This window comes from Halyomorpha halys, unplaced genomic scaffold, assembly GCF_000696795.3.
Source record: "Halyomorpha halys isolate HHAL.00 unplaced genomic scaffold, Hhal_1.1 Scaffold481.1, whole genome shotgun sequence".
In the NCBI taxonomy this organism is placed as follows: domain Eukaryota; kingdom Metazoa; phylum Arthropoda; class Insecta; order Hemiptera; family Pentatomidae; genus Halyomorpha; species Halyomorpha halys.
The window spans coordinates 442,439-457,150 of NW_027113262.1; the positions used below are offsets into that span (position 1 = coordinate 442,439).

At 29.7% G+C, this 14,712-nt stretch overlaps 1 protein-coding gene across 8 annotated transcripts in view; it reads right to left on the bottom strand.

Moving 5' to 3' along the window:
- eas (ethanolamine kinase 1) overlaps positions 1-14,712 on the bottom strand; it is a 62,226-nt gene that overhangs the window by 20,034 nt on the left and 27,480 nt on the right. For 5 of the 8 annotated variants that reach the window (XM_014424863.3, XM_014424862.3, XM_014424868.3 and 2 more), the window contains one exon: positions 6,137-6,263. The exons of 2 other annotated variants lie outside the window; for them this stretch is intronic. In XM_014424863.3, the coding sequence (XP_014280349.1) occupies positions 6,137-6,250 (114 nt within the window). In that variant the 5' untranslated portion in view covers positions 6,251-6,263. Of the gene's footprint in view, positions 1-4,970; positions 5,344-6,136; positions 6,264-14,712 lie in introns of those variants that run through there. One more of the 8 variants, XM_014424867.3, reaches the window with a different exon arrangement.

The following is a 14,712-nucleotide window of genomic DNA, read 5'->3' on the forward strand; positions in this document are numbered from 1 at the left end:
AAAATATATATTAAAATTAAAAAGTCATTGCCTAGATGAAATGACTTTACTATAACCACTGTGCCACTGTGTCAAGGAGTTGAAAAAAAAAGCAATTTTTTTCAAAATTGATGAAACTATAAGTAGACTTTGTATTTTGAATACATAACAGTTGCTCAATAAATATCCATGAAATAGGAGGGTGGTGACACATTTTACATTATCTGTAAGACAAAGATTATCAATGTTTTAGCAAAATTTTTTGTTTGTGTAATTCTACAAAAAATTTATTATTTAATTTAATTTTTCCCCCGTTTTTACAACATTTTTAAAAATGGCAAACACTATCTTGATTTTTTTTTTACTAGCTATTATGGATTTTTAAAGTAAACACTTAAAGAACCAATGTTTAGTAAAATGTAACTATTAATCTGGATCCTGAAATCAAACTCATACCTACTTTATTAAGAAAAAACATAGGATTGGTGAAAAAAAAAATGGACAATAAGCAATACTGACGGGGGGAGATAGTCAAAGTATGTTTACAAACACTGCTTGACCAAATCATCCAGAGAATTTTAAAGGCAAACATGGAAACTGATATGGATTATATAAGCCACGACTATTAGATTATCACTAAATAGGGATGCAATGGGTTATGGAGAATATAAACGAACATTTGTCAATAAAAATGTAACTGATGCAAATATATTTCTCAATTATTTCGATTCTTTACTTATTACTAATAAAGATAATAACACACCAAAATCTTCTCAGACCAATGAAGATATATCAAATTCGAATACCCAACACATATGTCCAAGAAGTTCAAAAAACCAAAACTCGAAATACTAACTTTAACTGATTCCATTCTTGTTTTTCTAAAATTAAAAGTTACACTGAGATTCCATACATGCCAGTTTTCTCGATAAATAAGGCAAAACGTTTTCAAATGAACCATGTAGAACATTTACGAAACATACCAGAATTTGAAGAAGCAATCCGACACGGCATGTATTAGTTAGTACAAGAGCCCAAGAGGAGAAAAAAGTCAGTTATTTCACCCCAATTTTTTATTACTTTAATGAAAATTATGTATAATTAATAGTTAAAATTGATGAGTCTGCCAAGTATACGTAAGGGGAATAAAAAATGGCGGCTTTTTAAAAACGTTAAAATTAATTAATTTTTCATTCGGAGCTCTATATCGTTAAAACTACCAACAACAATAGAAAATCTAAGAGAACACCATTTAAAGTAGCGTAAATTTGCTAAACTGTTAGCCCTAATAGAGCTATTTACGTTCAATAGTTCTCGAGATATAGCTTTTTAAAAAGCAACATTCCATAAAAAATTTGTACAGAACATACTGAAAGATCAGTAGTTAGTGAATTTATTTTGAAAAATCTATATCTCAAAAAACAATTTGACGTACAGATGTCTGTTACCACTCAAATTAAAGCTAGTTTAATGGGCTATGAAGTAGTTTAATACATTTAACCTCGTAGGGGTAGCAGTTTTCATGATAACTGCTAAAATAAATTGATTTATAGTTGTTCGGACAAATTTTCATTTCCGAAATTTATATTTATATGCGAATATCATAAAAACTAATATCCCAACGAAGATAAGTGTTATAAACTACTTTATAGTAAGTTAAATTTCCGTTATTTTGATTGCTGGCAGACATATGTGCGTCTTATGGATCTAGAGATATATTTTTTCAAAAATCAAACATTTTATAAGAAGAACTAGAAATTACAAGTTTGTAAATTTATTTTGTCAAATATCATAGAAACTACTACTCCTACAAAGATAAATGTTATAAACTATTGTATAGTAAATATAGCTAGTTTTAATTTGAGTGCTGACAAACAACTGTACGTCCTATTGTTTCTGGAATTAAGTTTTTCAAACCTCAAACTTATTGTCCGATCAACTATAAATCAATTTCTTTTAGGAAATATCATGAAAACTACTATTCCTACGAAGGTAAAGGTCATAAACTACTTTATAGTGCATTAAACTAGCTTTAATTTGAGTGCTAAAAGACATCTATATGTCACATGGTTCCTGAGATATAGGTTTCTCAAAATAAATTAACTAATACCAATCTTTCAGTAAATTTTTAAAAAATATTGCTTTTTAAAAAGCTATATCGCGAGAACTATTGGACGTAAATAGCTCTATTAGGGCTCACATTTCAGAAAATTTACTCTCCTTTAAATAATGTTCTTTTAGATTTTCTAGTGTTGTTGGTAGTTTTTAAGATATAGAGCTCCGAATGAAAAATTAATGTTTTTTAAGGATTTGAAACAGCCGCCATTTTTATTCCCACTACCTATATTTGGCAGACTCATCAGTTTTGACTAGTAATTATACTTAGTTTTCATTAAAGTAATAAAAAATTGGGGTGAAATAACTGCCTTGTTTTCTTTCCCGGCTCTTGTGCGATCTCTTCTACATGTAAGAATTAATTTTATGGAGTGTGTTTTGAAAATTCCAAAAGACTACTTTTTCAATAATGGAGAACCAAAGACACCAAACAAGTCAAGAAGCTCACAAAAAAATAGACTCTGAACAATCATTGGTTTAAATAGTGATTAGGTAAAGCAAGGTACAGGTTCGAAAAATTATGGACATATATAATTTTTTCAGAATCCACCTACTACGTACTTGTGGTTATTCTCAATATAATCAACAGGCTTATATAGATGGTATAACATACGTAATACTATCCAAAAAGTCATTAAGTGCTGAAGTATCATTAAATCAGCTGTACTGTTAACCAGGGTCGTCCTTATAGAAGTCAAGTGCTAGAGAAAAAAATAGTTACTGAGTTAAATGTTCAATCTTCAGACGAAATAAAAGAATAAGTGAACTTATACAGTTCAAAAAGTAGGTTACATTACATCAATAGATTACACAGATCTACAAGATTGGGTTCGTTGATAAAATGGAAAGATCTCAGAGGAAAGTTTCGTACAGGGTCTCAGATCAGATTGACCCAAGAGGTACAGAAGGTGTGCAAATATGGCCCATGTCAACTCAGCAATGCAAGAAAATGGAATAGAATTTTGACAAACGAAGATGTCTTATCTCACGGGGTAACTTTAGTTACGCCCATAAATATATTTCACGCCGATTTTCAACGGAATACATTAAACTACATCGATTCAATTCATTAATATTTGGATGTAAAATTCTATAATTTAAATTAAACTTGAAAAATATGCAAACTTTGGTCGTCACTATGAAAAGATAAAAGATAAACTAGTTCCTTACTGAACAAAAAGCATATGCCACTTATCTTAATATAATTGATATTTAATGTTTTCTAAGATTGGTTTGAATTTTGATGTGAAATACAACAGCATTGTATCAGAGAAACAGATATATCTTTTACTCATTGTAAATCCCAACATTGAATATCATTATAAGATTTATTTTCTTCAGATAAATCATAATCGAGCTAGCTCAAGGATAAAACGTAGAACCAATAATGAACTGGAGATTTAGGTGGACGATAATACTTTATTGAGTGCGTTCTTTATGACTCAACGACTTCAATAAACACGATTATTTTTTCTTCATTTCTGGTATTAGTTTCAACAGTTTCAAAAGCAATTAATCAAATTAAAATCGATTAGGCTCAATGTTAAACGCCCATCCACAGTACGTCGCTTGCTTGATTAATCAATTATGAAATTTCACACCTTTCTATAATTCTTGGTAGGTGAAGAATTAATTATATCAAAAGTAAATGAAGGGAAGATGGGGAAAATACCGCAGGAAAATATAAGCAGAAATATCACATTTAATTGTGAAAAAAGGTATAATGTCATTTACATAACTTTGGTTCATTATCAATAATAATAAATGATGATAGAATTAATTTATCGGCACTAATATCACATTATTCAGCTTTCAGAGAGATGAGATATGTGTTTTACTCGTTTCTTTTCTCACAGGAAGAGTTATTTGGTCATTAACTTAATAATTCTGAAGATAATGTGAACAAACTAAAAGTTCAAAAAAGGAAGATTAAATAAATAGATAACCTTATTATATCAATAATACTTTAAAAATAATATGGTTGAAAAGTCCAAGAAGAGGATACTGCCAATGGTATCCGGTTGCTACGATGGAGACAGGAGAAGAGAAAGACATATCTCTCCTCCCATACGTTTAAATTTACAAAATCCAAACCACAAAGATACAATTGTTTATTCCAAAGTGACGAGATACTATATACTGAGAAACTTAAGTAAATATGACAATTATAGACCTAATTTTATTTACTTAGAATATTCCAAAATATCTAATCGAATATTATCTATCGATTCTGACCAAATCACCTCCTTGCATAACCGTTGTTCTAGTAACAGTATGTCCTTACAAAGTATTGAACCCCTGACCCTTCATGGGTTGTAATAGTATAGATTTAAAAATTGTTTTTAATTGTGGAGAAAGAAACCACTTTACTGTAAAAATCGCATCACCTTATTCTTCAAACTCACATAATTAAAAATTCAAAACTTGAAACGAAATGATATAATGATCTTAGGAAGTTATATAGTGGAGTTATTTAACTATTCCGAGAATCGATGTCAGTAGCACCAGGAAAGAATAAATAGTAAACTAGATCTATTTCATTTAATATCGATGAATAAAATTACATAATATTTTATAATGGATGTATAGTTCTCATCTTGAGGCATGGTGAGTCAACAGAAAGTTTGAAATTCCTAATACTGGATATTCATGACCCATTTTATTTTTCAGTAAAGCTTCTGATATTATTTCCTTCAAACATCAATTGTTTATTCACAAACTAAAATCTCAATCCTCTACTCAAATTTAAATAATAATTAATAGTGTTGACTTAACTAAATCTATAGTATTATATTATTTTGCATCAAGTATTGGAAAGCGGACAATTTATCGCAGAATAAAAATTACTTTTAACATTATTTATTATCTTAACTTACAAAATTATGTAAACTTCAAATGTTTGAACAGATATCGTTCTTGTAGAACGCTGTTTATGCGGAATGTGTCCAAGACTATTCCTGATAAGGTAAAATTCCTGATAAAAGATGCTATGATCAGTCATAAAAAAAACAAAAAACAATCATGATATAAATGACATTTAAAGAAGTAGTATGAAAAAAAAATTTTGTTGGATAGAGATTACTGCTCCAATTATTTTACCAGACAAGTCATTTTTTTCTTTATTCATAGCGCTAAACCGCCACAAAACACACTTTGACCAATAATCATGAATAAAAAAAGTGAAGAAAACTGAATACCACAAGAGACCATAATAAACTTAATTCTTAGTTTTAATAAGCATAAGAAAAAACATCAAACGAAAACAGAATGGAAGGAGTGTTATATTAACAAAATAAAATAAGAAGGTTTTCTAAACAAAATTACGATCTACCATTTTACAAAGCTGTAATAAGCCTATATGCCTCGTTTTTCAATAAATTTATATTCCTCAATTTTAAAATGTTCACATAAGTTTTAATAAATATGAATATTATATATGCTTTTTTTTAAAAACAAAATGTTATATAATTTAGTATTAGATTATAATCAACAAAAATATTAGTACATATATAAAAAGAAAAAAATAAACGTGTCGGATTGTCGGTTACGGATATAGCGGACCGGATACGCAGGGTTCTACTGTAATAACACGCTGAAGATAAGTATTAATGTGAATTGTAATTAAATATACCTTATGAAGTTAAGAAGTATACATTGTGGCATTAACGACAACTAGTTGTAACTTTTCGAAAGAGAAAAAAATTAATTTACAAATGGACAGAAACTATTTTAAACTAGAACGAATGTAAACACTGCTGAGACATTTCACTGAACCTAAGTGCAATCTCTTCCGCATACGTATTCAGTATTAGAACTATTGAACCACAATATCACAAAATAACGTTTTAGGATTACTTCTCGAAGGACTAACGACGTGAATGCACGGCGAGTAAATGAAACCGGATCGCGATTTACGAAGGACGCGGCCGAATACTTATGTAATGACTAAGTGATAAATGAAAGCGGAAATGCATATAGCGGGGGGAAGGGGAAGAGTAATGTGTGTATACAGTATGATAATTTCTAGTTGTAAGCGACTTACCTTAAAGCTGACTTGATCGGGGGACCAGGAGGGACGAATCTCGGCCAGGAGTTGAAATGCCCCATCTTCTACCTTCTCTTCGTCGATGAAAATGTCAAAAGAGGGGACCTCCATTCTTGCGTCCGTCCTGCAGGCAATCAACAAGCCGACTGTATTAGTCTCTCCCACCGCTAACTTTTCATTAGCCAATAACCGCTCTATGCACCTTCCGATCCCCCACTCTTACTACAAAATAAATTGTTGTATCCGATGAATGATAAGAGGAAAGATTCCTTTTTTAATAAATTGACCACAGATAATATTCGAAACAAGCGAAGATAATGAGATAAGAGCTACATACCCTGTATACAGAAGAAATGAAGGAGATAAAAGAGTTCAAGTATTTAATCTGGTACATCATTTCTCAATGAATATTTACTTTTCAATGAAACCTCATTACCACCCAACTATCAATGAATATGATTCACACAATTCAGGACATTATATTAATAGGGAAAAAAGTCACTAAAAAGCTTTTTGCGTTGTTTTTGTAAGTGGTTCAATTTAATTTTTTTTAAAATTCCATCTTATAATACTAAATAAAAATAAAGGATGTTTACTTAGTAAAATACCGTCAAGTGGTACAATTTCTTTTTTAATTCCACTTTATGATAATTAATAAAAACAAGGGATATTTACTTCTAATTATTATTGCGATTATTGGCAAATATTACGATCTATTAAAACAAATTAATATCTAAGATTTTTATTTTAATAAATACTTAGCACTTTTTGAGGATAAATCAATATTTTGTTCGTTAGAGAAATTAAATAATTTTTTCCCCCATTTAATCTAAATATAATTTAAAATTTTCTAATTATCCTCCTTAAAAGTAATGAACAACAATATAATTTTCAAATGAGTCGATCTTAACTGACATTTAGGACTAAGGTGGGTTTTAGAAAAATGCTGTTGAACTAAAGTATGTACTGTGATGAAAACTTCTAACTATGTATAAGTGTATAAGAGATATTATTCTTCAATAACCGTCAAGACACATGCTGACAGATTTCGATGGAAGGTTGTACTAACCAAGTACAACTCATTCGTCAGATTTACAATAGATTCTAATCACTTCTCGTATTTTACTTAATTGTTTTTACGAAGAATAAAGCGGGGTCATCAGTGAACCAATTACTAAAATTCAAAACAATAAAAAATTACCTTGTTCGTATGAGCTATAATTGATAAAAAAAGTCGAAAATTCCAACATTAATAGAAATATTTGAATAAAAAATATTTTGATTCGGTAAGTAAATTGGAGATAATACATTCTCCTTAGAGATTAATTCATGTCACGGTCAAAATGAAGAAAAAATCTACCGAAAATTTGAAAAGGTGCTGAAAAATAATACTACTAATAAAAAACACGCTTCTTGGGACCATCAATGAAAACGTGAATATTTCAAAGTATGAACGCTCTTGTCTCTTAAAGATTTCAAAGTGCAAATATGTTCCAATCAGTTCAAGTGATGTGGAAACAGACCTCTCGCAATATAAGGCCTCATTTCGCGATAATAAAAATTGTTTTACATCCAATCATTAAAAAGAACAATAATTTATTTACGGTTTGAACAAATGATTTTTAATATAAATTGTAAATTTAATATTTTATCATGTATTAGGTGTTATAAGTTTGATAAATTGCATAATAAGTGGGGTTTTGTGAGTTTAAAAACGTTATTTTATGTATTGCGTTTTTAATAAATAGTCCACCTTTATTGTTAAATTCTTACCATTTTCAAATAAATAAAGACCTTGACCGAATAAATAATGATTTAGATGAAACTAATAACTACTTCAAATGAATGAGTTATATCAATTATTTTTATCGTAGAAATAAATACTAATTAAGAAATAATAAAAAATGAAATTATAATAGACTCGAAAAAACTTGTACTTCAAATTATGAAGCATGTTATCTAAATTGGATATTTTAATCATATTTGACAATGAGCTTAATATAAAGAAAGCGGAAACCCCGAAACAATTATTTTTTCAACCATTTAATATATACGTGCGCATATATATACTTTGATATTTGCTACATAAGCAATAATTTGATTAGTTGAACATCAATAGTAATATATAAAATGGCGTTCTAGCAAGAAATTTGACACTCATAAAAATTTCAATATTGCTAGACTGTCAGAGAAAACAAATCTCATAGCGTAGAAAATTACCTTTAGATAACACGGACATGGTTTCTGTTCTGAAGCTAATTGCTGCCACAAAATGAAGATATTTTTACTCATCGTTTTTTTTTTTTCAAGTTAATTTTACGGCCTCACAGATCTTATTCCATTTTTTTTTTTATTCACTTTTATAAAACACTAATAATTTTAAATTTTGAATTGAGTATTTTTAATACTATTCAACTATGCTATGGGTATAAATAATAAATTAATAAGTGGGATGCAGTTTTCTGTTAACGCATTAATTTAAGGTCCGCGTGAAGTATCCTCTAGAAATACGGAAGACATTCTTAAGTGGCCTATAAACAAACCAAACTTTCTTATCACATATAAGTACACGCTATTTTACAATATAATGCACTCAAATCAGTAAAAACAAAAAGTATTACTAGTGATGATTTACATTTAACAATGATAATAACTTTAGGAATCTATGGAAATAATTTTACACAACTTTATCTTTAAAATCACCATGTATCAACTCTTCTATGAGGTCCCTTTAAACAAAACTATCATGATAGTTTGGGCTCCCTTCGAGAGCGACGTCCACAAGGCTTTTATGGATTCTGGGATTCATTCATTAGGCATAGATGATCTAACTACTCAACTAGCCTCTTTTCGTTAGTCTCCCTCAAGGGTATCTTCGTATCCTCTCATTTCTTATTTGGTCTCTCCTCTACTCTCTTGAAATCGCATACTTTATATATCAATGATATACTTCATTTCAGCGACTGTAAATATATTTCAATGTCCCTCCGGTGGGATCCAAATTTCACATCAATAAAGAAGGGTATGTAGGTAAAATTATGAGAGATGGTTGACCGTGGATGACGTACTAGATGATGGTTGGAGGTGCGGTCAAAATGAAACACAAATAAGTTGGTGTAGCTTATTTAATTGTGCCAACGTTTCGGCTAGAGATTCTAGTCTTCATCAGGGCTAAGAACAGAACAAGATAACAACCAATAAGTATAGAAAATAAAAAATAAAATATAAACAGAATGACATAAAGTGAATAATTTTACAGAATGGAATTAATAAAATGAAGTGATGAGAGAAGTGGAAAATAAAATGTATACATAGGTAATTGAAAAAGTATGTAAAATAACATAATTAAGGAAATAAAATAAAAATGCTTCTTTGCATTATATAAATTCATTTTTATTTTATTTCCTTAATTATGTTATTTTACCTACTTTTACAATTACCTATGTATACATTTTATTTTCCATTTCTCTCATCACTTCATTTTATTAATTCCATTCTGTAAAATTATTCACTTTATGTCATTCTGTTTATAGTTTATTTTTTATTTTCTATACTTATTGGTTGTTATCTTGTTCTGTTCTTAGCCCTGATGAAGGCTAAAAACACTAGCCGAAGCGTTGGCACAATCAAATAAGCTACACCAACTTATTTGTGTTTTATTTTGACCGCACTCCAACCATCATCTCCTAGTACTGGTATGTAGGTATGTAAAAGACCTTGAAGATTTGCAGTTTGACATTGTTTTCAATCTCCCTTTTCTCCACAACAATGTTATAATGAATTTTATTTCACCATTTTTTAACTTGTTGAAAAGCTATTGACAATTTTTTTTTGTGTTGAGTACTGCTCCAAGATAGGGGTACTCATCGGCTGTTTCAAGTATTTCCCCCCTGCAGGGAATTGTCAGCTCTTCCTCACAACCGTGACTTCACTTCTCCTTGCATTCAGTTTCATCCCCTTTCTTTCTAACACAGCCTCCAATTCAACTAATTGCTATAGATTTTTATTTGAGTCAGCTATGAAGACAATATCGTCAGCGAAAATCAAAACTAGAGCTATACTTTGAAAACTTTTTAAAATCTCGTTCATAAATATGCTAAAATAAGACTAAGGCTTTGACCATGTTTAACTCCTTTACTCATTACTCCTTACTCTTTACTAATTACTTATTACTCCTCTCAAGTCCCAGATTCTTTCCAATTTATGCTTATAGGGTATATGCATATGTCACAGATTTTAGCAGACAGATAAGTCTTTAAAACTTCGATTTTCAAAGTTTGAGCGTAAATGTATTCATTAGTTATTTTTTTTAAGCTTATAAATTTTTCAACAATGCAAAAGCAATACAGCTAACATGACGTCACTCTTTACCACTACCGCATGTCTAATTATTTTTTGGATTTATTGATTAAAATTTGGAGTAATTGATCATTTATTTTCAGGCTAATTCATTAAAACGGTCAACTGTTACTTATATACAGGTTGGGAATTTCTAAAAAATTACATATTGCATGCGCAGTTGAAGGATAAGGTCTGTCTTAAATGCAGAGTTTAAATTAGACCTGAGTAAAATTTATCCTATGATTTATTTCTATAATTTATTTATTTATTCTGAGGTAATTATTTGATTAAATAACGTTTTCAGAATTCATAATTTTGTCAACATTAAGCTATTTAATAACAACATTAATAATTTGACAATAGTAATTGAAGTTCATTTTAAACCGTCAACAGTAAATTTCATCTATTTAATACCATGGCAGTTTTGTCCGTGCCAGTAAAGTGCCACCTAGGTAAACTATCACGCCAAACCTAGTGAGACAATGCTATCACAACAATAAATGGTGTCATGACAGCAACTATTATACAATTTCTATCATTTGATTAGCTGCAAAAGTTTCTACCGTGGCTGTATAGTCTCCCTCTGTTGATGGGTTTTGACGTGGCAGTAGGTACAATGCCGCTACATGTACTGTCACGCTAGACCAAATGTGACTACACAGGCACGACAGTAAATGCTGTCATGTCGGCAACTTTCATACAGTTTCCATTGTTTCAGGGGCAATAACAGTAGCTGCTTTTGTTGTAAACTACGGAAATGTTATATGGTGTGTCTCCAGTACACATAGATTTAACATTATTTCAGAAATGTAGTTATTTTTGAAACAGATGTTTTGCGTTTTGAGAAAATGTATTTAAAAAATAAGAAAATAGTGATATAGCAGTTATCAGACAATTATTTTAGAAATAACTGTTTGAGAAATATATAGCTTTATTTCAATGAATGATCAATTCAAGAAATAAATACAAGTAGTTATCTAATTGAGATTATTTCGGAAATGATTATTTTGTGAAATAAACCATTAATTTATTTAGGAAATACATTATTTAAATAGTGGCCACGTCTAATTTATGGGCATAACTGAAACGTTCTGCATGATGCGACGTCATACCGGCCTCATACGGCGTACTTATCTGTTAGTCTGGTATCGTGACTTAAAAAATTAATATCTTTGGAACCGATTATCGCAGATAACTTTGATTTTTACGGATATTTTTTAATACACGGGAATTGATAAAAATAAAAACATGCATACACTCCATTTTACTTTTCGGGTTACAGGTTAGGTAGATTTTATAGCATTTATTAATTTACTGGGTACATTTTTAGCAGCTAAAGTAAACTATATTTCATATCTAGCAACCAAATCAAAGGTCACCTATATATCTAGGAATTCGAGGTAGATGACTATTACACACTTTTCTTTTTTTTAAGATAATCCACAGCGAAGGTGATATTTGCCTAGTTATCTACAGGTGACCAACCTATTCTAACTATGGTGGGGGGTCAAGTTTTTCATTTTGTAGGACCGCCACATAATGAAAAAGTCAACGCCTCCAGGCTGGATTCGAACCGGCGCTGTCCGCAGATCTCGGAACGATAGACCTAGGCCTAACCATCTGAGCTACGGACGGACCAGGAAATCTTTAAAATCCAATTTGAACCGCCGACTTACCCCTGTTAGAGTTTTGAAACGTTTCACTCATTTGAATAACTTTATAAGTTGCAGTAAGAATTTATTATAAGATATTGGGATGCATCTCTTCTCCATGAAATTCTCTTTCTTTTGATACCTCATTCGTAAAAATTCTTCGCTCCTGAGAGTCGAAAAAAGGAACAATACTACCGTGCTATATATACGATACGATTACTCTAAAAAAAAAATAATAATAATAATTTGAGATAGATCATATTATATAAAAAAATATGATCAAATCTAATTCGGAATAGCAGCACAATTTTTATTTAAACCTTTCATAGTTTCTCAAAGAATTTTAACAGTTGCATTAAAATATTTCAAAAATTACTTGCACTTGATTAAATAAAGTCATCTCCAGAGCACAATATTACTCAATTTCAGAGACTGATTTCGTATATAAAAAATCACAATAGTATTTTGAACTGCGATGCGTAAACTTGTTTACTTTTTATGAGAGGTATTATTGTACAATAAAATCCAATAAAACCTGCTATAAACTAGTGCTATACAAATAGGAGCTAATACAACCGACAGTACCGCATACGAAAGTGATGTGGAAACAAAACATCGTTGCCACAAGGACAATAAACTCAAATGATTACGCAAGCTAAAGAAATTGTTTAAATGCATTTGACTTCATTAATTAAAAATAAAAAGTTAAGTTGATTAAAATAAAAATAAAAAATATGTATTTGAAATAACAAAAAATAAAATTTTGGTTTATTTTTCAATTGTCATACAAAATTATATTTTGGTATAGTTCTCGTTTTTGCGATTCAAGCAGATTTTAATGTATCTGTTGTTAATCTTGAGGCAAAGAAAAAAAACTTAATCTTTTTAATTTTAAAATTAATCTAGTATTTTTGAATGATATGACATATTAACATCTTTTTTTCTGAAGAGAATGGCATACGTTGTAGATTTATGGGTCAAATCGTTCCTAAGTCGTGGAATTTTGAAAGATCAAAAACAATGACAAACAAATACCAAAAGTGAAAAAAAAATTTTTACATAGAACATAAATACCAAGTTTCACTCATTTTAAAATCTCACCCAACTAGAATTTCAATTTCAAGCTCATCCTACGAAATGAAATACACTATTGATATTTTTAACATGCTAAATTCAATATTACTAATATGCTTAATAATATAATATAATATATAATATATAATGAGAATCATGTACATGTGTGCGTGAATAAATGTGTTTTGTGTGGGTGTAGCTAAATAATTATAACAATCCATACGCGTTCATGACCAGACTGTTTTACGCCTTTAAACAAGACTAAACAAACAAGCAATAAAACTGATAAAGTGGAAAAAATTAAATACTAATAAGAGTTACTTGCTCAAAACTCACTTTTGGTGAGAGCTTGAGGGGAATTAAAAACTGTGGACACTCGGACAAATAGCTGTTAAAATGAAGATCAAGGGCCTTATTCCAGGGTTTAATTGTTGAACTCAAAATGAGAATTATTGCACTGAAAAATAATCCAATGCATCGTTTTATAGAGTACAAGAAAGCCGGTTTCGAAAAGTTGTTTTTCTAATTTCTTATGTTGGTTATGCAGAAGCTTACAATGCGACGTGAATTTACTTTCGAAACATTTCCTCAAATAACAATACCTAAGTTTTGTGCTCAAAAAATATCCAGGTTTTTCTAACTTATTCTTAGGATTACATAATTATTATTTCTAGAGCTTTTTGAGTTTTCAGAAATATTCATTCCTATAAATATAAATTAAAAAAAAAAGTAATCTAGATAGTACAAGAGCCCAAGAGGAGAAAAAAGGCAGTTATCTCACCCCAATTTTTGATTACTTTAATGAAAGCTATGTATAATTACTAGTCAAAATTCATAAGTCTGCAAGTATATGTAGTGGGAATAAAATATGGCGGCTGTTTCAAAGCGATAAAAAAAAAATTTCATTCGGAGCTCTATATCTCAAAAAGTAAGAACAACACACGAGAACCTAAGAGAACGTCATTTAAAGAAGAGCAAATTTCCTAAAATATGAGCCCTAATAGAGTTATTTACGTTAAATAGTTTTCGAGATATAACTTTTTAAAAAGCCACATATCATAAAAATGTTATATGAGATGTACTGAAAGATCAGTAGTTAGTGAATTTATTTTGAAAAATCTATATCTCAAAAACCATTTGACGTACAGATATCTATTAGCACTCAAATTAAAGCTAGTTTAATGAGCTATACAATATTTTATGATGTTTATCTTCGTAGGAGTAATAGTTTACATGAAATTTGTTAAAATAAATTGATTTATAGTTATTCGGACAAATTTTCATTTTCCAAATTTATATACATACGTGAATATCATAAAAACTACTACCCCTACGAAGATAACTGTCATAAACTACTTTATAGTAAGTTAAATTTCCTTCATTTTGAGTGTTGGCTGACATATGTGGGTCTTAAGGGTCTAGAGATATATTTTTATCAAAAATCCAACATTTTATACAAACAACTAGAATTTAACATTTTGTGAGTTTATTTTGTCAAATATCATA